This window comes from Hypomesus transpacificus, chromosome 23, assembly GCF_021917145.1.
Source record: "Hypomesus transpacificus isolate Combined female chromosome 23, fHypTra1, whole genome shotgun sequence".
Taxonomy (NCBI): domain Eukaryota; kingdom Metazoa; phylum Chordata; class Actinopteri; order Osmeriformes; family Osmeridae; genus Hypomesus; species Hypomesus transpacificus.
In genome coordinates this window covers 3,823,609-3,850,651 of record NC_061082.1, presented here as the reverse complement: position 1 = coordinate 3,850,651, position 27,043 = coordinate 3,823,609, and the positions used below count along the sequence as shown (strand labels likewise).

The 27,043-nt window shown below is 44.1% G+C and overlaps 2 protein-coding genes across 2 annotated transcripts in view; one reads left to right on the top strand and one right to left on the bottom strand.

Moving 5' to 3' along the window:
* Positions 1–1,478: 1,478 nt before the first annotated feature.
* On the top strand, positions 1,479–2,484 carry LOC124485618 (2-oxoglutarate receptor 1). The gene has a single exon (XM_047047326.1). The coding sequence runs from the start codon at positions 1,479–1,481 to the stop codon at positions 2,466–2,468; it is 990 nt and encodes a 329-aa protein (XP_046903282.1). The 3' UTR covers positions 2,469–2,484.
* Positions 2,485–6,318: 3,834 nt separating this feature from the next.
* hs6st3b (heparan sulfate 6-O-sulfotransferase 3b) overlaps positions 6,319–27,043 on the bottom strand; it is a 43,352-nt gene continuing 22,627 nt past the window's right edge. Inside the window, exon 2 of the mRNA XM_047046802.1 lies at positions 6,319–7,105. Within this exon, the coding sequence (XP_046902758.1) occupies positions 6,319–7,105 (787 nt within the window). The remainder of the gene's footprint in view (positions 7,106–27,043) is intronic.

Genomic DNA, 27,043 nt, shown 5'->3' with positions numbered 1-27,043 from the left:
CTTCTGGTACCACAAGTCCCTGCACACTGTTCATGAATATACATTATCGTAGCATTATTATTCCCATGTGACTTGCTGTGTGGAGACCATAGTACTGGATAGTGTGCTGCAGGCCTGCAGCAACCTTCAAGCTCTCTCTTCAACAGTAATAATGCTGTGATTGACACCAAGCCTATAGCCTTTGATTGAATTTTCACTTTAGTTGCCTTGGAAACTCTTACTAACTACATGAAATCTAAAATAAGGTTAAGAATAAAAAAAATCACATTGTGGACATTTTGTTTTTGAGAATTGGTTAGATGCCATCTAGTGGTTGTAAAATAAGCTGAAAGTCTTAAATACTCCAAAGGAATAGCGTTTTCATCTGATCACAAAATTCATAACACCAGACCGAAACTAATATGAATGTGAATGTTTGGTTCCAGGTTGCATAGTTTAACAATAGTAAAGGGGAGTTAAATAGCATGGATATTTGTTCACAAAAATGTGAGAAGGCCATTAGATGACCACTAGATGTCAGACTTTCCTTAAAATAAATTATAAAACCATTAAAATTCACTGACTGTACAGTCTTTTAATGCCACTGTGCATAATTATTTTATATTAAAATCTGTTCAGCTCTTGTATTTATTTCACTGAACGGTGGCAAAGGTGGTACACAGCATTTGACAATACATGTTCTTATGACGATCAGGAAATGTTGAGACATAAAGTGTTTATATGTGGAGTCATCAGTTAAACAGTAACAACAGTCTTCCTACTGTTGGAGACTTCAACCAGGAACTAGTGAGAAATGTTTTTAGAGTATGATGACCTACGGGTAGTGCTGATAAAAAACATAAACAATGATAAGTATTGTATTTCATACACTACATTTATATTGGGTTCAAAGAATACTGCATATTATATTGTAATTTGACACACAACAAACACACCTTTTGGAGTGCAGTCTTGAAAACATCACTCTAAACTCTGCTGTATCTTCTTAGTCCGAAAACATTTTCATGAATATTTTCTTTTTCAAATGACTCCAATAGGAAAAATATTTCTCTAAATAATATATTTTGAATTAAAAATTGTTTAGTAATGTTGTGCTGTCCTTCCTGGGTGTTTGAACTTGATGTTGGTGGGAGGGTCGGAGATGCTATTTACTCTGGTTCCTGCTGAGAAAACAAACTAGTATCCAGAAGATTCGAATCCAGAGGAGACGCATCAAGGACCAGCTCTGCAGTTTATGGTAAGAATACTTATGCAGAACTACATTTGCTGTCAGTGAAGGGAAATGTTTGAAAGAAAAGTAATACTTTGATTTACAATCATTTTATTGTTGGTTGATTTATGATAGATGACAATAATTAATTCACCTTGTCTACAGAATCATGATTAATAAACCCTGATTTCTCATGACACCTGAAGACAGAGTTCCGTTTAGCTGTGAATTGTCTTTCTAGGTGTTACTCGTGTCACTCTACGCAACCATGAGTCAAGAAAAAAACAACTGCACGTCAGTTGATGAGTCGTTAAAGTCATACTACCTGCCTGTGATGTACAGTATCATCTGTGTAGTGGGACTTGTGGGGAACATCATCTCAATCACCATTTACCTGGTGAAGTTGCGTCCATGGAAGAGTAGTAGCATCATCATGGTAAATCTGGCCATAGCTGACCTCCTCTATGCCAGCAGCATGCCCCTTCTGATTCACAACTACATCTCTGGCAAGTGGATCATGCATGAGATTGTGTGCAAATTTGTCCGGTTCAGCTTCCACTTCAACCTGTACGGCAGCATCCTCTTCCTCACTTGTCTGAGTGTGTTCCGCTACGTGGTGGTGCTGCACCCTCTGAGGGCGGCCCAGGTGCAGAGGAAGAGCTGGGGCATCCTCGCCTGCCTGGCGGTCTGGCTCGTCTCCCTGGCGGAGATCTCTCCCATGCTCACCATGGTCACCGTGGAAAAAAAAGGCGACAGGACAGTATGCCTTGACTTTGCCAGTAACGATCCGGCAGAGACTGTGTGGTTGTATGGCTGGTTGCTCACAGTGCTAGGCTACCTGCTTCCCCTGGTGGTGGTGTCCTGGAGTTACATCTGCATTGCCAGGGAGCTGAAAGTAGGGCCTCACAACGGCCAGTCTGGCCGAGTACGAGCCCGCAAGCTGACAGTGATGATCCTAGTGGTGTTCGTTCTATGCTTCATGCCCTACCACATCCTGCGCTGCTTACGGCTGTACACCAGGACTCTGGGCTCCGTGTCTTGCATTCTGGAAAAGGGGGTCAATGCTGCCTATATCATCTCCAGGCCCCTGGCAGGCCTCAACACCTTCTTTAACCTGGCTCTGTACACCCTGGCTGGGGATAGATTCCAACAGGCCTTGCTAGGTCTCCTTCAGTGGAGGCCGAGTTTCACCAGGACATCTATTAGCAAACCAAACATCAACAGCATCTCAAGGGCTTGCCTTGTAAATCTGAAATAGATATTTTTTTGTATATGTCAGCTTTACTTCTTTACAATAAAATGCACTTGTATTTACTTTGGGTGTTGTTTCATACACCTCTTTATGTTACTGCCTTGTTTGACTTTTCTAAATGTCTAAATGTTGCTGCCTTCAAAGATGTAGATTTCTCTGTGAAAGGGAAATCCCATAGAGAGTGTTTCTTTCCAGATTACTTAATTTCTTTATTGTTTGCAGTATTAATAATGATTGTAAAATGATGTAATTACTGTGATAAACATACTTGAGTTAAAGTAAAATTGTTTGTCATAGCAGTTTTTTGCAATTCCATATTTCTTAATTAAGAAAACCCCTTGTTTCAATTTTAATCAATTAACAACTTTTACATTATACAACTTTGACGCAGGTAAATCCACTCATAATTCATGCAGAAAATCTGTCATATCTTTCCTATTAATTTGGCTCGCATGAAAGATGAGGAATATTTGGAACTACAAACGCTCACGCAGCAGAAAATGGCCTAGGAGCAAAGTCCTGTCTCTTTCAAGTCATTACCCACTTCCTGCTGTTTTACTTCTGGGATAATAGAATTGCACCATCTGGGTGAAAATGACATTCTGTAGTCCCAGTCTTTTGGCCTGAGTCAGCGATCCAAGGACTGGAAAAGAGGGGATGGCAGTAGGTAGTGTGATGTAGATAATACAGTATACTGGCAATCAGACAACACTAAACTGTTTTGTGTGTGCCTGTGGGTACGGTATCAACTTCAAACTAAATAACTGTATGTTAAGCCTGCAGGCTCAGTCATGTCAGGGTCTGAACTCAAGCCAAATCACGAGGAAGCATTCCTGTAAGGAAGTATCTGGCAAGTCAACAGCTTTCAAGACCGTCAAGGACAGTCAATATTGTCTTACGAGTGATTAATTAATCGCTGAGGAATTTTATGAATTCCCCCAGGATGACTAATTGGGAGAAGTAACTGTACATGGTTGTTTGTTTACTTTCTTTGTGATTTGTATCTGGGAGAGGTGCTATACAGATACATTTCACTTACTTACTTACATACACATTGAACAGCATTTTGTCCACTTAAATTAAAAAAAGATGCATACATCTGTTCATCATTTGTTAAAAAACGTGTAGGACAGTGTGGGGGTGTATGTTTATGTGTGAAGCTTAGTCATTTTATTGTATACAGTCTTATCTAATCTGTATCTTGTCATCTTGATGGGTAATTGCCTACAGTACAGTGTGTATAATAATACAGACTATTCTAAAGATTTACTTACTTGTTTTGATGAATTACATGAGATGAAAACACTGTTTGTTCGAACATTATAAATCCTATTAGTTATTGGAAGAATGCTGATGTAAATAGAGAACCTAATCAGAGTTAAATTCAAAATGCCAAGTTTTTTCACCAGTTCTGTTATGATAATCCTACAGCAAGGCTTATTGAGGATTGCGCATTAAGATTCCTTTTGAACTATTTTCAACTCCTGCCTGTAGGTGTAGCTCTAGCACAATAATCCCAGTCAGAAATTTGCGGTGTTTGTTCCAATGCATTTATTTCTAATATCTGAAGGACTATTCTCCCATTTTTGCAGATCTGACACGAAAATCTTAGATTAAGTAGAACAAGTCAAATAGCATCAAGATGGTTCTTTTCATACATCACAATAAATGTAACAGGAACATACAGAATACAAAGCTGTCTTTGAGCACAATCCACTAGCCTTCGGGGTAAATACAGACTACTTCCTTTGGACAAAGTCCTTTTTTCCAGGAAAAAACGGCCACATAAATACAAGACAAGCTGTCCTAGTGATGTGTATTTCTATTGAGTGGCAGTTGAGATTGAAATTAAATCACTCTGTAACTACAAGTTATGTCTCAGGCATTGGGGAGTGGCAGTTTCACATAAAGAGACAATGCCTTATTCTTTGTCACATCACTTCATTTACACCACATGCCTATAAATATAGTTACAGGTGTTTGTCAGTGGAGTTTGAACAGTTGAATATTACTCAGTTTCTGTGAGAGGTGCAACCTTGTAAGCGAGAAATTAGATTAGTCTAACACCTGGGGGTATTTGAATATAAAAAGTTGATTTGACAATGGAAGGGAAAGGTTCCACTTGAGTCTGCCATGTCATTTTATTAGAAATTATACACAGTAGTGTTATCAATAAACAATGATGACCACACACATCCCATGCACTCATGCATCACACACACCCACACACACATGCACACATCCTAACCTTGATTTCAGATGGCAACAAAGATTTCGGTCAGATTCAGACACAATGAAACACGTACAGTATTACACTTTGTATGATTAAAACCTCCAGTGCCTGCAATTATGAGTAAAACAAGTGTCACACAGCAGCAGATGTCCCCATGGTTTCATGCCTTGGTTACGTAAATACTGTACAGCCATTTCCATAAGAGATCCATATAGTCAAAGTGTAACACAGCTTTTATTGCCAATCATTCATGAGAACATCATAGCGTTCAATCACAACAAACATTATACTTCCATGTACAGTAATGATGTGTATTTTCCAAGGTGGGTGGGGCTAATAAACCACTGCTGTGTTCAGTGTTGATGCTGGCCCTGCTGAGGTGGCAGTCTGCTGGGCACAGTGCCTCCAGCCAGCACACTGTGTTGCCGGCCTGATCTCCACAAACATGTCAGAGCAGCCAGTGTGACGGCTGGTAGAGTCAGGGCCGAATGCTGATCACCTCATTGACAGTCAGGATGCAAGCCAGCCACAACGCTCTTTTTCATCACCTATAGTATTTACGGACTCTTTATCTATACCTTCTGGAGAGACCTACTTTACAAAATCAGGCTTAAATTGTTGTAACATATTTTTCCGCTATCGTTGTGGTGCTTGTGATGTGAAAGCTGACTGACTTTAGGTGTAGGGCAAGGCAGAATGAAAATATGAATTATTTGCTTCAGTGGGTAATCCTCTTTTTGTGAGTCTTCGATTGACTTCCCATTCTAAACACAGATAGCAGCGGAAAGGGAAAAGTTAAAAAGTTGTTATGACAAGTTCCTGCACTCTATACAGAATATTGCACAAAATAAATCAACATGTATCATTTTAATGAAAAAGATTGACATTTATCTGATCAGATTTTTCAGACCAATATTTGGTGGCAGAAAAAAACAACAGTTTACACAGCACCCATGACCCATTAATGACCACAAACTTATTTTCATAAATATACTTTGACTCTTACCCTTCGTTTGAAACTCACTGTCCTCAGACCATTTGTCATATATAGTGTGGACACATGACATGCAACAATCAGCACTTGAATACTGTTTCCTGATGAATTCATGTATTCCTGCCAGTTATAACAGAAAAAAACATTGATTGATATTCACCCCATGTGACATTAAGCGTCCCAATGAAATAACTGTTACATTACAAGCAGCTTCTTTTGGTTGTGTCTTCTTCAGGCTTCATTGGCTGTCTTTAAATAGTTGTCACAATCTGCATGATAATGAATAATCAAAGCAGGGAAGGAAAGAAGCAACATGAACAACCATTATAAAGGATTCCATTAAAATCATCCATTTAGAACTGTTAAGACACCAAAGGGCACTCCAAGGCAGGGCTGCTGTGGGACCCACAGACTTGGGCAGTTTGATGACGGTAAAAGAAACTATAGCAGAGAGCTTGGATCACACTGAAGCTGAGAGAGATAGAGAGAGATATAGTATATCAAGACCGAGAGAGCGTAAGAACGGGGGAGAAAAACAGAGAGAGAGAGATGGAGAGTTATGTTTCTGTGTGCTATCCCCTGTGGCCCCTTTCTCTCTCTCCTTGTGTGGTCAGGGGTGTGGTGCGAGTTCACCAACGGGCCACTTGGCTGGTATAGTCCTCCGTTGTGGTGGCAAAATCATTGCCGCCCCCACCTCCACCCCCCTCCCTGTCCCCTCCTCCTCCTTCTCCGATCCCACCCCGGCCACCGTCTCCCCGGCGCCTGGGGAGCCAGGACCTGCCCTGCTCCCTCTGCTCCCGGAGCCAGCGCCGCTCCTCGCGCCTCTTCAAGCGCTCCTCCTGGTGCTCCCGCTGGCGCGTGAACTGGAAGCGCTGCAGGAAAAGGTCCTTGGCGTACTCGTACAGCTGCATGTCCAGGTAGTTGAGCTCCTCGATGCGTCTGCGCACGCCTTCGCTCAGGTCCACGTTGGCGGCGCGCGTGCTGTTGATCTGCGTGAAGGCGGCGATGAAGCGCAGGCTGAACGTCCGCTCAAACAGGTACTGCGTCTTGCGCTGGAACTCCGTCAGGCCGTAGAAGGCCATGTTCTTCAGGTTGTTCATGGCGCTGCCCAGCAGGATTTGGTTGCGCTCGCTCTCGTTCATGGAGGACAGGTTGTAGCAGCCCACCAGGCTGAGGTCGGCCAGCATGCGCACCTGACGGTTGTTGGCCAGGTTGGAGGAGCAGTCCATGAACCTGGTCAGGGTGACGCCCGACCAGTCGTCGCCGCTGTAGCACGTGGGGAGCTCGTCCTGGGTGGGCGAGCGTCCGTCGCACATGTGCAGGGAGGTCTTCCAGGTGGCGCCCCTCTGCACGTGCTTCCACTCGCTCAGGTAGCGGGATACGGGGTCTCGCAGCATGGTGATGTAGTAGAAGTTCCTGCGGCCAGAAGCAAACACAGTTAGAGAGCTACGAACACAGCGACATCACAGCTCGCTGTTGTCGTGGCAGATGGTGACTTCTCTATATGTCAGACTTCAAGGTTGAATGGTAATTGCTAGGCTAAATGAGGGCTTTCTCCCAAGGGACCTTGACACGAATGTCCAGTGTAAAAGTCAGAAACAAATTGCTGTTTGGAAAGTGTCATTCTGTCGAAATGTTCTTCCCTTTTTACAAGATTAAAATGAAACTATCAATCATTATCAATAATCTATACAGGCGTTGACTAGGTGCTTGCCTCATCAGTGTGTCAAATATCCCTGCCACACTATTAAGGAAGATATTTCTTCTATTGAGAATTGCTATTCAATGATATATATTCTTTTTACACACATCACTGCCTCTCCTCCAGAGAGTGACGATCTCCTCAATCCTTGTAAGCCTAAGGACAGCTGCTGAGCATGGAAGACAAACGAGGAAGCTTTGCTACAATTCATCAGTCTTCTGAAGGGCCAACTTAAGGACATTCAAAGGGGAGGACATTACTGGAGGTCTGTCGTTGGAATGGTGACATCTCTAGTCTGGGCTGGAAACAGCCCGGGAATCCAACTTGGAGAGTGTGAAAACTCTCAAAACCTGTGAACGTTTTCGATCTTACAACTGTAGGTGTACACAGTGTACACACTTAAATATAAGTACTGTTTTGCAGTCCAACGTGTCTATCTGCTCCTAAAGTTAAAGACAAAAAGAATGTCGTCAGTGTTTTGCTCTGATGGCTGTTAGACCTCACATAGTCACCGCATCTGCCTGTCGCCAATGGGCAGGACTAGTTGAAAGGAGAGCCACCAAGCTCCAGGACCAAAGGTATGCCAACCCCTCCCAGCAGCCTGGGGTAGGGAGCCAGGACTGGGGCAGGTGTTGGCCGGCCAGGCCTACCCCAAGGTGATGTCCTCTGAGTGCCAGTGAATATTTAATGGGGCCGCCACTCTGATGTGACCCCAGAGAACAGACTGGCCGGATAAAGTGAAGGGTATACCGCTGAGATTTCACACTGACTCCAAAGCTGCTCTGCACTCACGCTCTTATACAGTAAACAAACACACACAAGCACATACATACACACACATATACAAACAGTGAGAGGAATGTGTGCTCTCTCACACTTCACACAAACAAACACGCTCCCTCACTCGAACACTGAATGGTCACTGGTCTGCGTATGCCTGACTTGTAGTAGCATGTAGCATCATATCACCGAGTCTGCTACAAAACAGCCCACGGCACTGAATAATAAAAGCAATATGATTTCGACATGGTAATGATTACTCTCTGTCCACACACATACGCCATCCACAACATTCCTGAGCTCTCTGCTGAGTTGCCCTGTTAAAGGGCTGCAGTCACTAGTCAATTAGCCACCTTCCTACAGTAGCAGCAAGGCTACTATACAGTGGCTGAGGTCATGGATGTCACCAGAGCCAGATCATAACCTACAGAATCTCTCCCGACCCAATCGCCATGGAGCTCGATGAAGGCGCAGGGACTCAGACATCAGACACACTTAAACCCTGGCATAATCCCGCTGCGTAATCATTGGTGTGCTAGTGCCAGGCTGGTGGTATGGTAGGGGGCAGGGGAGTGTAGGCAGCACCCTCTCTCTCTCCCCCTCCCCTCCACAGTGAGCTGGCAGAGCCGGACAGCAAGCTGTGATTAGAGCCTAGCTGGCAGCATCTGTATGCTGGCACGTGCTGGTCCAGCAGTGGGCAGGATGCCGCCGCTGCAGACACATCCTCATTAGCCTGTCTGTGGGACGTAAACACATTGTCTGAGCACGCTCAGCAGACCCAAAGGTCATCCGTGTGCACCATCAGTGTCACGGCGCATCAGCATCAAAGTGTCTGCGCTTGACGTCTCGGAGACAGGTGAAAGCCTTCCCGTCTGCTCCAGATGTACCTTAGGGAGGGAGGGAGGGAGGCTAGCTGTAGCTACAAGTTTCCATCCATCTTCCTCTTTTAATCATCAGGCTTCCAGCTTCTCCTCTCACGGATATATCTAGCTTGTTATTGTCTGTGCAAACACCAGGATATTGCACATGGAGCTTTTTTACCTGTTGGATGTGTGGGTTGGATGGTGCAGGCTGCCTGACTAGCAGGGGTAGAGACAAACATGTTAGCACCCCTTCCTGGGGCACCCATGCAGCCCAAGAAGCGTGTTTAAGTTGAGGCCTCCTAATCACTGATCGATAATGGATGGGATGCCTACTGCCCATCTCAGCCAGCTCCAGAATGCTCATCTAATTCTCAGCAGTGCAAGTCCACTGGAGCGTGGATTAACGAGCAGTCATTACGGGGAGATGGAAGGGGTAGGGGAGAACATGTGGATTCAAATGGAGAATAATACGTGATGACCGCCACAGAGAAGGAAGACTGATTACGAATTGTATGCGTGGTCTTAACTTGAATATAACCTTCCAGTTTGTGCACACACGTGCTTCAAACTGTTACTTTGTGGAAATGCCGTTCTAAAATACAATTTAAAAACTATACAATTGTGGGGTGACTGCTGTGCTTGAGCTGCGGAGTTAAACAACCACAAGCAGTCCACTTACAACTAAAAAACTTCAGACTGTATAGTTTTGGTGTCAAGGACAAACGGGTCGTCTCCCACTGGCACTTCAGAAAGATTGACACGAAGCGCCCCCTTTCTTCCCATCCGTCCCATCACACACACAGGCACCAATCTGAACAGACAGTAAACCACTATTCATCGTCACCCAGTGTCAGCGGAACAGCCAACTGGTTCTTAATTGCCTGTAATTAACCTCAATGACATGATTTCAGCCCATTGCCCCTCCATGATTGCTTGCTACCAAAAAGGACAGTGTGCATTTAGCCCCAGCACACGATCTTCGCGATGTGGGCGAGAGAGCTTGTCAAGCCACTCAAGTGTGGAAGGAGTGCGGAGGTATAGCCCATCTCAGATGGACTCCTAACCAGGAGAGAACAAAAAAACGGTTGGGTTTAAACTATGTTGTGGTATAGTTTGCAGGAAATAAGTAAAGAAAGTCCGTGTTACGCTGTTAGGCCTAGTACTGACTCCTAATCGTCTGACTTTGTAAAAGCAAATATCGTCCAATCTGCTCTACTTGTCATCTTTACAGACACATTGCAACAATGGGATTGATTGTTAGCAATTATAGGTCATTGCAGTCAACTGGAATTAGCGAGGGAATATCATGTACTGTCGGTGCTTAATAGAACATGTTGTGCGGTTGACTAAATGTAGGTTAATCAACATCGATTTCTACCATGCACTGCATAACAGGATGAACGCAGAGGGCTTCACTAGAATGTTCCGCAAGTCGCCTCTGATGATGTAGCGACGCTGAGCTTTTCATCTCACCTGGCAAACGCTCAAACCATTGCTTCTGAAGCTTACACTCTCGGATCTTCAAGCTCAGATGTTCACATTTCAACTAGCGGTGTGACACGGGTCACAAAAATCCCGTGCTGAAACCTTTCACTCAAAGACAACCTTTGCTCTGTTTAGAGTTGTGAAAGATGAGTTGATATGGCAAAATTGAACTCTGACTGAGCTGGCCAGCAAATTATTTTGATTTGGTACATCATTTTACCATCACTTAAAACTGTATTTCTCTTTACCTTAAATGCTAATCTGATCCTGACATAATTGGAATCCTCAGGAATCTTGTAACCAGTTCATGTTTTGTTTTTTTTTGCAGCAACATCATCAAATGAAACCATATCTGAAGACAATTAACAATCTCAAATGTTATCAGTAAAACAAACCACAGTTAGAGGTGACCATTCCAGCCATAGATTGTTCCTGTCCGACAGCCAGGAAGACCTGAGGAGATGTTTTTGCTGGAACATGTGCACCTCGCTTGACTCCTGCCCTTTCCTGCACTCAGCTGCCCCAAATGTCCAACAGACTTCAGGAGTCCCTTTAGGATACTCAACCTTTCCTTTAAAGGTTGTCGGATTAATCACGCTTCTGATTCCACTCGTCAATCTCTCCCTTCATTCCACTCCACCTCCCTCTTTCTCTTTACTGTATCTCTATAACTCCTATCATCTGTTTTCTTCATGTCTACTCTCTCTAACAAGCAGGGTTGGATGATTAACTACAGGCAACTCTCATCCACTCCATTTCTGGTAACTCCTGTGGTTGTAAATGCCCCAGAAAGTCTTATGAAGGTTATGACTGGCTCAGCCGATGATAAGAGTAGGCAGAACTCAGAGACAGTTTGTTTCTAAAGGGACAAACACATTTAGTCTCATTCTGCATGCGAGCCTCTCCAGCGATCACAGCTTGTTCTACGTAAAATCAATAGAAGGGAAAATGTGATCCACTGCAAGCTGTTTCAGAAGAGAAAAAAATCAATTCTTAATAAAGCAACCGTGCTGACGGTTAGGGACAGGGTATTAGATACAACACACAGCATGTAGAGGAAGGGAGATCAATTACTGTATTTTTCATTATTTATATCGCCTAGTTTGACAGAAAATGCTTAAAAACATGCATTCTCTAAGTCTTAGCACAGCCTTTGAATCCTAATAATCCATGGTTGTGTTTGCTCGCTTACTTCAACTCAGTTCAAAAATGTTTACTGTAACTTTCATGCAGAACTGTTCTGTCAGGAAAGAAAACAGAACCATCTTATTAAAGGATGCATTATTATTTATCAAAAATAAGTAAATTAGGGAGTCAGATGGCTGGGCGGTTAGGTAGTCGGGCTATAAATTAGAAGGTTGTTGGTTCGATTCCCTGCCGTGCCAAATGACATTGTGTCCTTGGGCAAGGCACTTCACCCTACTTGCCTCGGGGAGAATGTCCCTGTACTTACTGTAAGTCGCTCTGGATAAGAGCGTCTGCTAAATGTAAATGTAATGTAATGTAACTTAGCAACACATACCATATTATGTCAATATGGAATGCTTCATCATGACACACAAGATGCCAATCCCTTTGTATTTGAACCTGGGGTGGCCTCGTTAGAGTCCTTACATCATCAGGCCTCCAAGCAGAACCATTCTTTATTGTCTTACTGCTGTGTACACTCTGCTATGATGCGAGGCACACATCTGAGTAGCGGATCATGTCAAGCCTTAGCAGTCAACAGCAGGGCATTATGGGGGGTGGATTTGCCCCAGGTGCAGCCCAGGGCTAAACGGCTATAGCTCTGGGCCTGCAAGGACACCCATCCCCGGCTAACAAACACCACCACACTCACATTCACATCACGCTCAAAAACATACACGATAATTGGTGGAAGACACAATAGAACAACTGCAAAATATTTTGAGGGAACTTTTCTCAGTGCGGTAACAGTGCCAAACCTCCAACGGCCAAACTGCTGAAACGTTTACAGAATGATATAAAGGTTAGGGGTTTTTCTAGTAAACTAGATCCTGCACTGTACTTAAATGACGTTGTAGAAAATATTGACAGGGTTACAACTGCACATATTTGTAGAACAACTTTGTCGAAATAAAGTGTCAGTAAAGATTTTAATCGGACAAACAAACTGTGTTGGCTTCAAACCATCTTCCGAGGAAGGAATCGTTTTCCTGACAGGGTGAGAGGAGGACAAAGCTGTTCCTCTCCTGGCTGAGAGAGAAGTATGAGCTGGGAGGATGGTGTTCCTCTCCTGGCTGAGAGAGAAGTATGAGCTGGTAGGATGGTGTTGCTCTCCTGGCTGAGAGAAAGGTATGAGCTGGTAGGATGGTGTTGCTCTCCTGGCTGAGAGCGAAAGCCCTACTCTGCCACTTCCTGTCTGCCCTGTAAGAATCCCCCCCCCCGAAGATTAGTTGGCGTAATTCCAAGAAATAATTTCAGTGTTAATGCAGCTCTGTAGCTCGGTGTATAAATACAGCTCTTTTAAACGCCATAGCCCCCGCCTCCAATTACTCTACCCTTGTTTATGCTGCATGATCGGAGAGGTACTGTAATTTTACATATTATATTCATATTTTTATTGACATTATGGTTGAATCTAAATGTCAATATGAAACTACCAATGTTTAAGTATTATCTATTGGGTTGAATCTACTGTATAATCTCTGTTCATTTGATCTATGACCAAAACCACTATTGTATGAGAGGTCGTTTAGGATATCTTTCAGACTGTCCTTACAAAAACATATATGAAACACATACACATATGAAACGTTCACACACATTCATACTACTGAAAGCTCACATTCGCATGAAATACTTGCATAGACACATGAAACGCATTCACATGTGAAATGCACACACTGATGAGCACTCGATGAGGACTCTACTATACTCTACTATACCCTACTATACTCTACGGGGTCAGATGGCTGGGCGGTTAGGTAGTCGGGCTATAAATTAGAAGGTTGTTGGTTCGATTCCCTGCCGTGCCAAATGACATTGTGTCCTTGGGCAAGGCACTTCACCCTACTTGCCTCGGGGAGAATGTCCCTGTACTTACTGTAAGTCGCTCTGGATAAGAGCGTCTGCTAAATGTAAATGTAATGTAATGTAACTTAGCAACACATACCATATTATGTCAATATGGAATGCTTCATCATGACACACAAGATGCCAATCCCTTTGTATTTGAACCTGGGGTGGCCTCGTTAGAGTCCTTACATCATCAGGCCTCCAAGCAGAACCATTCTTTATTGTCTTACTGCTGTGTACACTCTGCTATGATGCGAGGCACACATCTGAGTAGCGGATCATGTCAAGCCTTAGCAGTCAACAGCAGGGCATTATGGGGGGTGGATTTGCCCCAGGTGCAGCCCAGGGCTAAACGGCTATAGCTCTGGGCCTGCAAGGACACCCATCCCCGGCTAACAAACACCACCACACTCACATTCACATCACGCTCAAAAACATACACGATAATTGGTGGAAGACACAATAGAACAACTGCAAAATATTTTGAGGGAACTTTTCTCAGTGCGGTAACAGTGCCAAACCTCCAACGGCCAAACTGCTGAAACGTTTACAGAATGATATAAAGGTTAGGGGTTTTTCTAGTAAACTAGATCCTGCACTGTACTTAAATGACGTTGTAGAAAATATTGACAGGGTTACAACTGCACATATTTGTAGAACAACTTTGTCGAAATAAAGTGTCAGTAAAGATTTTAATCGGACAAACAAACTGTGTTGGCTTCAAACCATCTTCCGAGGAAGGAATCGTTTTCCTGACAGGGTGAGAGGAGGACAAAGCTGTTCCTCTCCTGGCTGAGAGAGAAGTATGAGCTGGGAGGATGGTGTTCCTCTCCTGGCTGAGAGAGAAGTATGAGCTGGTAGGATGGTGTTGCTCTCCTGGCTGAGAGAAAGGTATGAGCTGGTAGGATGGTGTTGCTCTCCTGGCTGAGAGCGAAAGCCCTACTCTGCCACTTCCTGTCTGCCCTGTAAGAATCCCCCCCCCCGAAGATTAGTTGGCGTAATTCCAAGAAATAATTTCAGTGTTAATGCAGCTCTGTAGCTCGGTGTATAAATACAGCTCTTTTAAACGCCATAGCCCCCGCCTCCAATTACTCTACCCTTGTTTATGCTGCATGATCGGAGAGGTACTGTAATTTTACATATTATATTCATATTTTTATTGACATTATGGTTGAATCTAAATGTCAATATGAAACTACCAATGTTTAAGTATTATCTATTGGGTTGAATCTACTGTATAATCTCTGTTCATTTGATCTATGACCAAAACCACTATTGTATGAGAGGTCGTTTAGGATATCTTTCAGACTGTCCTTACAAAAACATATATGAAACACATACACATATGAAACGTTCACACACATTCATACTACTGAAAGCTCACATCCGCATGAAATACTTGCATAGACACATGAAACGCATTCACATGTGAAATGCACACACTGATGAGCACTCGATGAGGACTCTACTATACTCTACTATACCCTACTATACTCTACGGGGTCAGATGGCTGGGCGGTTAGGTAGTCGGGCTATAAATTAGAAGGTTGTTGGTTCGATTCCCTGCTGTGCCAAATGACATTGTGTCCTTGGGCAAGGCACTTCACCCTACTTGCCTCGGGGAGAATGTCCCTGTACTTACTGTAAGTCGCTCTGGATAAGAGCGTCTGCTAAATGTACTGTATTTTACTCTGTTATCTCTGTACTCCTCCTCTCTCCTCTCCTTTCACTGTGTATGTCAAAAAATTAAACTTTTAGAAATTATTTCCTGAACAGCCTCTAATACTATTGTACTGCATCATATGTCTGTTTGATCATCTTCTCTGTGAAGATACAGTTTGGATGCAGAGTTCCCCCCGAGACCAGAACCAAACTGCCACACTAAACAATGCAATTACATACAGCTTTTTCCAGCCTCCTCTGAAAAAAAGGAAGCAATAGTCTTGACATCTATGTGCCACCTAGCTGAAGCTGCAATCTTTTATTATTGCATCAGTTGGAGCTTGCAGTATATAAGGACAGATGTGGTCTGAAAAGTTTACAGTTTCTGTTGTTAAAAGCAAGTGGAGGACCACTGTCTGGACGCCCTACCAACAGTTACTAATGTCCGTTTATGTTTACTCATGCTAACAAACCTTGTTATATCTTTCATATTTGAAGTGAATTTCAGTCTCTCTAGGCTAATTTGTGCAGTATGAGGCTGTATAATAAGACATGATTACTATAGATCCAAACTAAGGAGGTTTGGTAACTCGGTTGCTGAAACAGACAGTATGGGATTCCATTTGAACTTCAACTCTGTGCGTGAAAAATTTATTTTCTGATGCTATATCACAACACTGACATCACAACACTTCACTTTTATGAAAGCTAACCTGACAACAAACTCAGGAGAAGATAAAAACATGCCTCAAGTAATCGGTAGAACACTGAGTGTTTTGATGTGTGTATTATTTGAATTCTCACATGCATTATTTGTCATTTGTGTTGTGTTGAAATCCAAAATCAACCCAATACTTTGTGCTTTACCATCAAAGTCCTGTAACTCACTGTTCACCTAAGATGTCACAATCTACAGGATACAGTCTGGAGGCTTGCATTTCTTTAACTGTATGGAGAAACACTATAGTTAGACAATAGATATAGAAACTGCATTGCTATGATACCGCCAAAGTGAGAAATGTCTGCTTTCCTGACGGATGGGTTAAATCCAGCTGGTGTTCTCTGTGACTAATAAATAATGAGGTAAACCTGTCATAGGAAAAGCAGCGGCATCCATATAACAGACCTAGTCCATGATTATATTAATTTGAATGACCAAATGAAGATACAATTCAAAACAGACAGATAACATGCACCAGACACAACACTTGACCATGCTGTTTAAAAAGTCTGATGTCTGTCTTAAACCTACTGGTGATTATGAACTGTACATTAAGCACGCGGTTTTTGTATAATAATTTACGACAATCTTTCTTCTGTAGAATCTTTCTCTGTTGATTCAAACCATTTCCTATGATGAATAATGCTCAGCTCTGACTTGTGGCCATCATAGAGGACCCTGATGCAGGTCTAATCTGACACGCTGTGCCAAGGAACATTTGGCAATCTACTTGACATTCATAGCCTTCAAGGTTTTCATTTGCACAAAAACAATGTGGATGAAGGCAATTTAGCTCCTCCATTAAAAATACATAAATGCATCAGGACTTAATGGCGTCTTGAAACTATGAGACTGAGCTTTCACAGTCTTGAATATAAGTCAACGGATCATTACGATAAATTGATAGAAACGCATGCAAGTCAGAGTTGCTTTTTCATCCCAATTAGGTAGAAAATTACTTGGTGTAAAAATGTGCTGGAAAGTACTGATATAGAAAGATAGATTAGAAAAACGCTGTATAAATAGTGACTGTACAACATCATGCACCTCTGCAAGGTACTACACAGCTGAACAGAAATATCATAGATAGAGAAATACTGCTTCTGGGAAATTTCCAAATAGGTCAAATAGTTTTGGTGACTACTGCAAGAATATTGGCTGGGAAGCATAGGTGGGCGTAATCCTAACCCAACCATTTTGTTTACCTGCCTAAAGTGAATCAATTTCCTTGAGCATTTTTCACAAGTGACAAGGGGCAGCCAAAGCACAAAGTGTTATTTGAAGTTGCAATAAGAGGCGCATATGAGGAGACAACTATCATAACATCTCTGAATGGGCTTCGGTGGATTGATGACAGTGTACAGTGAGATAAGACAATTCCCTCTCTTTCCCTAGTCTCCTGACATGCAGATGAAATTTATGCCACCGGAAGTGACATCATAGTCGAGCGTCACACTGGGCAGAGTGATACAGAGTTGTTCTCTGGGATAAGTCTGGCGGGAGGCTGCTGTGCACCTGTTATCTGCTTACACATCACAAACTTGTCCAATAAAGTCCCAAATGGGGTACGGGGGGTGGTGGGGATATGGGGGGGAAATTGCATTAAGACAAGGAAACTTGCTGAGTGGGCTGGAAGGAGATCCCTAAGTGGATGAAAGACATTTAAAAGCCATTGGACAATGCCCTAGACTCATTTTGATGACCTTTACTTTGATGACTTCAAACACACAGATTTACTGGTTCTAGCCTCTGCATGTCCAGGCATGTACTTGTGGGGACAGACTGACAGAGCTCTCCCATAGACCCTGTGCAGAGACGCTGAAAGAAAGATGACTCTTGTGAGACTTAGTAATGACTTTCCTCATCCCTGCGGGCCTTAATTTCAGCAGCCATGCAAAATGACATTGATAGCGCCAGCGGTAAGGTTATTGAGACTGATGAGAACTCTCTTTTATTAGGTCACTTTGTGAACTGTAATACTAGAAGCCCAGAGTGTCTACCGTTACCACAGAACAGCAAAGGCCCATCCGCTCTGATAAGTGGCCGCGTAAATGGCGCGGCCAAACCTCTTTACTCACTCTGCTTTCTCTGCTACAACAGTAAATTACCCAAGAGTTAATTGATCCGCACACGGTGTTGAGAGGCAGAGAAACGCTGAACATAGCTGGGCTGTCCTTGCTCCACTCAGGGATGCCCTTGGTTTGCAACCGAGAAGAGGAGAGAGTTTCACGGTCTCTGAGGTGGTCGCTACATTTGCTCTGTGGTTCCCCTCCTCTATAAGGCTACACGAACGCCAAGCTGGAGAGACATGCATTATTTGTAACAGATATCGTTCCCTAATGGGATCTGCTCTCCCTGGCAGCGCATAATGGGCCGTTTTTGATTTGCTCTGCGTCTCGTTCAGAGTTTTGATAGTGACGGAATGGGGACAGTCAGTGTCACCTGGGAAGAAACGAGATGAATGAGAGCCCCTTTCATTGACTTGTCAGGAAGCTGCAGCGATGGCACTTGACATGGTGTGCAAACTGAAAGTGCTTGTACTGGCAAATAACAACAAGGGCAACTGCCATTCAGCCCAAAGAGACTTCATCCCTTCGTTCTTAGAGGGTAATATCCATGCGAGGAGGACATGTTATGTATTTCATTGGGCACGTAGAGTATTAGGACACATAGAAGGGGGGAAAGAGGGAAGACGTTATGTCACTGCAACCAGCAGTCTTGTGAGACTTTGTCACTTTAGAAGAGAGAGTCAAACATGAGTCATAATGTATCCAGCGAGCGTTCAAGGAGTTCCCAGAGTTCCACTGTTCCACTACCAGCGGACAGACAGTCAGACAGTGGAAGCTCTATGTAAGGCCAAGGTAACGATGTCGAGCCTCACATAACAGCCTGGCTGCTGGGCTGGGACATGAGAAACCACTTAATGGATGGTGACAACAGTAAGCAGAGACATTTACTGGGTGAACATGGAGAGTGCCTAGCGATAGAGACACAGCTGTCTGAGGTAGTTATCCTCTTCCAGTGCATAAAAGCAATTTGACGCAGGAAAGATATCAATAATATGCATACTAATGTAAAACATAGTCCAAAGATGAAATAGACGCTGTGATAACATCATTTCGGTACCCTTATTTTACAGCCCACTGATAAAGTAAAATGTCTTCACAACAGACAAATATCAGCACGAGATGAAGGAAAGACTTGAGTGCTGTTACTTAGAAAGGCAATCAAGTCATTCCTGAACGCTGAATGCAAAGTTTACTTCTGGAAGAGTCAACTCAGGATGCAACTTGAGGAACAGACTTGGAAAAAACATAATCAATCTCCAGCCTAATCGGAATTACTGTTTATCTTTAAAGAGATCTAACATCCCATTTCTGCACTGCGGACTAAGTATCCTCGCTACTCGGTTTTTCTGTAGGATAAATCCAAAGGAAAACTGTTACACTAATAGGGGTTGATGTGGCACATATCCAAACCAACAAATTCATTTTTGACTCAGTTAACTTGAGTAACCCACCATAAACTTATCAGTTCAGAAATAAGCACTTACTTTTATGAAATGTAGGAAATAAGCTTCATCCTGCCTCAGGAACAATTCATAATTTAACATGAACATCCTATTTAAGGACATGCACGCACTTTTAAAAAGTATAGGTGGGACATAATATTTAAAGTGTAATTTAGTATCAAACAGAACCCTTTACACTTTCAGTAGTTTGAAACAGTCTCTGGTAATTTGAGTCCAATTAGCTATTCTGATTTGACAGCACAAAATTAAATTAGCCCCGACAATCTGAAAAACTAATCTAAGTCTAATTACATTCCCCTTTTAATTTCTCACAAACATCACCCTGTAAGAGGCAAGGGCAGAGGAGACTTGGCAAACACTCGTACAATCTCTGAATTAATCATAATGCCAGTTGAGATACTACTCCACAGGCTCACTGGGGTTACCATGGTACACATCACATCCTGTTACTGTGAGTGTATGTGACTCTGAGAGCCTCACGAGCCTCACAGCGTCCCACCGTCTTCCCGTCCACCGTGCTGCTGCTTCATCTTCATCCTTCTTACAATCCTCCACATCCTCATCTTCAGACCTCTTGTGTGGTTGACAGTATTCTCTGGACCTTACTAGTAATATCCCTCCTGCTGGGCGGGTATAAAAATGTGTGAAACCGTGAATACTTAAACCCATTAACTCCTTTCAGCCACATCTCTAATGGAATTACTCTTCTCTGTGTTTAGCTGTATTGACTTCTGTGGTGAACTGGGCGATATTGATGCGGCACATTACCCAGTGCTAAGAGCTTTCACACTGACTGGCTCCACTCCTGCATGATTCCCCTTCTTCATCCATGATCTCGTACCTGCAAGATTTGCATATCTTTGGCTCTTTAGAATTTAAACCTTTTTGAAATCAAACGAAACCCCTCAGAATCAAGATCTGGGCTCCTGTCTCCAACACCCATTCATCAACATCATTCATGTTAGAGGACAAAAGCTGAACTATGCTGGTGGGTAAAACTACCTCTGCATACCCCTGTGTGTCGAAAGGAAACTCTCCTGTGGTGTGTGTGTGCGTGTGTGTGTGTGTGCGCAGGCAGCAGGGTGTGTGTGTCCAGCAGCAGCCCATCTCCGCCCTGCCTGGCCTGTGGCAGGGATCAGTCCAGAACTGGGAGAGAAAGAGAGAGCTTTAACCAAGGCTAATCCCTGCTCTGCTGAGGGGCTAGAGAATGTGGACAGATGAGGGGAGGGGGGGGGGGGGCGGTTTGTGTATTTGTGTCTGTTTGGGTGTGTGTGTTTCTGACACAGAGACAAAGAGACATGGTGAAAGGCAGACATACCTACACATATCACAGGAAATGAGAAGCGAAGAGGAATTGAGACAAAAGGAAAACTTGAGAGGGACAGACAGAGAAAGAAAGAGAGATAGAGAGAGAGAGAAATAGAGAGAGAGAAAAAAGAGGGAGAGAGAGAGGCTTGTGTTCCGACAATCCCCAATGAGCTCTCTGGCAGCACAGGCAGCAAGCCCTGGTACACACATTTTCTTATTTTCTCTCTCCTTCTTATCTATCCCCTTTCTCACATGTGCCCCCTTCCTCTCTCTGTCTCTGTCTCCATCCCTCCATCTCTCGTACTGTGGTAATCACTGTGGTAGGTCACTGAACTCGCTCTGGCAGGAAGAAAGACTTAAGACAGTCATGTCCATCCACAAGCCCTCACACAAGCTTACAGATAATGATGGTACAAGCTGAGAGACAGTTCTGCAGCATGGGACTGTCAGACTAACTTGGAAGGTACTAGCAAGGGATTTCATATTGTGAAAACTTCAGATTAACAATGCAGGGATACTTTGTCTTTGATAAAAATACAACTAGAGTGACTGTTTCTGCATGACAATTTCTGAGAGATAAACTGTTTCTGGATCCTGATCAAACCAACAGATCTGAGAACAATTTGACGTTGATTTGACATGCAAATTTTTTTTTTTTTGAAACTCAAAAACTCATTTTGTATTTTCCAAACAGCAAATCAAAATCAAAAGTTTCATCAAATGCATCTCTTTGCTTTCAGTGCTCCCTTAAGAAAATTTAAAATCAGGTGTGGTTTAGAGTCAGGTGTGGTAAAATTGTGTGAAGGTGCGGTTGTGTTTTGCAATGAAGGGTATGTGTTGCAGTGCAAGATGTGGTACAGAAGTATGTTGCAGTGCTGGGTGCGGTTGTGTTACAGTGTGGGTTGTGGTGTCGCTGTGTTGAGTGTGGAGGGCTGGTGTGGCTGTGTAAACAGAATTCCAGAAGACGGATGACTAGAGAACAGTGAACTCCTTGTCTGCCTTCAGATCAGGAGGTTAATGAAACAACAGAATGATATCTGGACCTGAAATAGAGCTGGATGAATTATTCACAGGGTCTTCCGAAGGAGCTGCTGGTTATATCATGTTTGTGTGTGTTTTGCACGCATGTGTGTGCACATCTGTAGCATTTACAGTATGTGTGTGTGTTTACGAAGATGAAGTCTATAATGTGGATAATATAAAGTCACATTATATCACCTATACAAAGGGGAACTATTCACATTAGTTAAGGAAAGCGGAAAACCATGTCTAGGGGAGGAAATAGAAAAATAATCTAATTATGGTTCTCCGTTTGATCTAGGGTCTCCTGAGATATGATTAAATATGTTTCCAATCAAATCCTGGAGTAATTTCCTACATGGGAGGAAATACAACCGCAGAGAGGGACACTTCCTGTGACTGAGCCTCTCTTGTGGGACCAGCATGCAATGTGTTCAACAGACAAATGAAACACAACTAGTTTACCTAATATAACCAGGTCCTGGGAGACCAGCTCAACCACAGCATAAACCTTGTTGGCCAGGATCTCATTCCTCCCATGCTATTGTGTCACGGTAGGCCGTAAGGGGAGACGGAGTAAGTGAATGAGCTGAGGGATCCAAAGAAGAAACATTTTCATGAAATATTCAAAAGATTTATTCCACAATTTGGCCGCGGTGGAATCCATGCAGAATAAGAAGTCGTCCGGGATGTGGCCAGACCATCAGGCATAATCATCAGGTCAGCATTATTTATTAAGCCCAGCCATGGATAGAATATTTAAATAGTATAAATGTAGTCGAACGGACTTGGTGAAAACACTGGGCTAACCAAGAAGGTTGAAGTCCTAATGAGAGACCATTTAAGCCTTATGAATCAATAGACAGTTAGCTATGGAAGAGAGGGCCGAAGCTACTTGCTTGTGCATGTCGGGAGGGCGCTTCTACCACATTAGGCAGTGACTCAGATAGCGCTGTGGGGAGGCGTCAGACTGTGCGCTGTCCAGGCTGTCTGCCAGGCTGAGCTAACTTCACCAGCCGCAGGCCCACAATGCACTGCTGGCCAGCATTACACCTCACCACCACATCTGCCAGACTGCCCCCTGCTTCACCCCTGGATTCTGGATGTGTGTGTGTGTGACCAAACGGGAATCACATCACATATAGACGCACACACTAAGCACATGATCATTACTTTCTTCAGAGACAATAACATGTTGATTACTTTAGGAGAGAGCTTTCACTAAAATCTGTCAGTCGTAAACGATACATTTTTTTTTCACCTCTGATGGTGTTTTTATGGTCAAATTAACCATAGACACCTTTGTCTGCTTTGTAAATGGAACATTATTGATTTTCGGGGAATGTTGTAGAGACTTAAATGCAGTGAAAGTCTAGGTGCTTACCTCGCAGGGCAAGGCACTGTGGGGAAAATGAAGACTTCAGAATCAATAATTGCCAAGACAATTTCATTCATTACCATCAAGGTTTTAGAAATTATCAAGAGCCATTCAAGGAAAATCTTCAAATAACAAGTTATTTCACATGTCCATGCATGAACCCCTTCCAATGTCTGTCAAAGGCTGTTGTGTTCTGCAACCAAAGAATGAATGAATGTGGAATAAATGTCGATTGCACTCCTAACTTTATAACAGGATTCAGGATCAATGCAACTATACAGTATAATACTGTTTCAATTAATTCATAATAATGATGAAGATGAATTTGCATGATTACATGCAGATGAGGTCAAGAGGTGTGTGTGTGTGTATGGGAACTGTACGTGTGTGCAGCGTTTCAAGGGATTGTTAATCTAAAATCTTTCCTTCCTTTCTTTCCGCAGTCTAGAAGATGTCATTAATCATTATGAGGTTGAAGCTTGTAATTGATAGAGAAAACCCACACAGCCATCACCACTTCGAAAGACATTTGAATGAATAGGAAATGTGTGGGGGGGGCACTGAAAAAGGATAAAATACCAGCATTAGAGCAGGTTACTTATTCAGACTGATGGTCAACACTGGAAACGCATCTCGCTGAAGAGAATAGATGTGGATCAATAAGGGTTATCTCTGTTGCTTTTTGTCTGACTTCAGGCTACGGTAAAAAAAAAGAACAAACCAAAAAAAAGAACAAAAAACAGAACAACAGGAAATCTGCTAAATCACCTCTTGGCCTCGTGACAGGGTACGCCGCGGTGAGGGCCAGGATGGTTCAGAGGACACAAACACAGCCAGCCCAGGTGAGGGCCAGGAGGGTTCAGAGGACACAAACACAGCCAGCCCAGGTGAGGGCCAGGAGGGTTCAGAGGACACAAACACAGCCAGCCCAGGTGAGGGCCAGGAGGGTTCAGAGGACACAAACACAGCCAGCAGGTGAGGGCCAGGAGGGTTCAGAGGACACAAACACAGCCAGCCCAGGTGAGGGCCAGGAGGGTTCAGAGGACACAAACACAGCCAGCCCAGGTGAGGGCCAGGAGGGTTCAGAGGACACAAACACAGCCAGCCCAGGTGAGGGCCAGGAGGGTTCAGAGGACACAAACACAGCCAGCAGGTGAGGGCCAGGAGGGTTCAGAGGACACAAACACAACCAGCCCAGGTGAGGGCCAGGAGGGTTCAGAGGACACAAACACAGCCAGCCCAGGTGAGGGCCAGGAGGTTTCAGAGGACACAAACACAGCCAGCCCAGGTGAGGGCCAGGAGGGTTCAGAGGACACAAACACAGCCAGCCCAGGTGAGGGCCAGGAGGGTTCAGAGGACACAAACACAACCAGCCCAGGTGAGGGCCAGGAGGGTTCAGAGGACACAAACACAGCCAGCCCAGGGGATCCAGGGTCTGATATATATTGATCCCTGTCCAAGAATCACAACATCAACACTAGCAAATACTTGACAAGACTCCAGCTACCAGCCAGACATTTTTTTTTGTAATATAGGCAACTTTGCACGATGGGGGGGGGGGGGGGGGATGGGGGGCGTGGGGAGAGACATTAAGGTTGAGGTCAACACCGACTTCATTTCATTCCCCGTCATGGGCATGCGTGGCATACTAGAAAACCAAAATGATCTGAAGATGAGATTATTACATAACAAATGGGAATGAACATTCATCTGGATTCAGAGCTGATACACAGTATAGTGCACAGCACAATGTATCTTTATAATTGCTAACTTTGTTTTAATTCATGCAGAGCTTTGGCAGACTTTAACATCAACACAATACGACTACTCTGATGTCTCCCTCAGTCAGTTGTCTGATGTGTCCTGACATGAAAGGCAAGTATAAAACAAACATGACAAAGAGACATGAAAGCAGGTTTGGAAGCTAGTGGACGCGGAACTGTCTCAGAGGGAAAACGGTGGTTATATCACTGTGTCACAGATAATGACTCCAATAGGGTTTTTAAAGGCTTGTTTTCCTGTTGCTGTTATTGATGTTGCGGATGCAGCGGTGGCATGCTGTTGGGTAACGAGATCTGTGATTTATCTGTCCCCGCTCCTCTGCTCCTCTTCCTAACTGAGCAGAATGCAAAATCAGGGGGAGAAATCCCGCCCCAGATTGAGATTAATAAATCTTGTCTCAAGGTGATCGGTGACAGTGCCTGCTTTTGAGAGGACCCGCAGTCCTGCGGCCTTTGACTACTTTCTCAATTATTTTGGCTCATCATGGTGAAATGAAGATAATCCCCTGCTCTCCCTGCATGGAAATGAGAGCAGCGGGCTGGTTCCAATGACAGAAATTCATATTTGATGGCTACTTTAATAAACCTTTTCGTTCCGGTTTAACCTTCCCTTTTCTGAGACAGCCCCCCCCCCCCTCTTCACTGTGCTAGTGGCCCGCTTACATAATTGTGAACATAAACAACCTCATTATGGTGTGCGTGTCCAGAACCTGGAGGGGGGATCTGGCTAGTTCCGCCCCCGAATCCTTTCTAGTTCATACTGGATAAGATTAAATGAAATGCACCGTAGTGTTTTAATCCCAGCAATGATGTCCCTGTACAATGTGACCTCACAGCGGGATAATTATGACTCTGAGAAGACCTCAACGTCCAACTCTATAGAATCCACAGTTCAATAATAGTAAATAACCGTACACTGCATCATGTTATTGGCTCTTAATTAATGTTGTAGATCTTTATCTGACAGGGGTAACCAAGCAACACAAGAAGAACATGTGGCATGGATCTAGCCAGGTGATTAATTTAACGTGCATTGAACAAGGCTGTCCTTAACCACCACCAATACACAGCGGATTTGACCATTGTGTTCCACTCAACTGAGGCCATCATTCAACTTCACCAAGGAGCGGTTTACATATTCAGTTCGCCCATTTGTACAGGTCGACTCTCCAGGAGAGGAGCTGAGGGCCTGATGAGGCCCCCGGTAATAGCTGTGACCTATTACAGTGCTCATCTCTCTTGTCTCCCCACAGCCCAGCCTGCCGCACAGCATCTGGCGCCAGAGCGGCCGTTTATTACCCCTGCCGTGCGGCGCTGTGATGTGGGGGGCGTGCTGTGGGGGGGAGCAGTCAGGGTCCCTGGCAACCCCCCCCCAGGAGCGCTGCTACAGGATGACAGGGCTTTCTCGCGTAGCCGCGCGTCCACCTAATCGATCTTCTCCGGGCTCTTCTCATCTCCTCCGCCCTCGCGCCGCGGCTCGCAAACTGAGCCGCTCAGTCGCATTAGGAGTCTGTGATGTGTCGCCGCTGATGCAAAGTGAGACCGTTTCAGAGGAGCGCTCGTTACCCCCCCCCCACCGCCCCCCGCCCCCCCCCCCCCGCCCCCCTCCACACACACTCCCCACAGCTACCTCGTCCTCTAGAGTTCCTGAAGAGAGCGATTTTCACATGCCACTGATTCAAAGAAGCCATGTAAAGTTATTTTCTTTGAATGCGGCATCTCACTCTATTCTCTCCTCTTACTCCTGTCTTAATATCTCATGGGTCCTTCGACACAGGCACCCCAGGAGCCCAAGGGTAGGAAGGATGGTCTACTGTACTACAGTATCATGTAGAACTTACTTCCTTTCAGCCTCTGCCTCCATATTCCATACAAGGAGAGCGTTCCCGCTTACTCGTATGGAGTGATGTAGCGTTCAGATCAAAACTCAAACGGAGAGAGCAGAGCCAGAGCGCAGCCCTGTTTTCCCCGTGTTCCTCGAGGCGATGTTAAGGGAAGGGGACAGAGACTCCAGCAGTGTGGAGAACAGAGGCACTGTCAGTAGGGGAGCTGTGTCCTTGTGCAAGGCAGGGTCACAGCCCTC

Bases quoted from the DNA above. Each gene is read 5' to 3' on its own strand.
- LOC124485618 (XM_047047326.1), top strand. From the start codon at position 1,479: ATGAGTCAAGAAAAAAACAACTGCACGTCAGTTGATGAGTCGTTAAAG.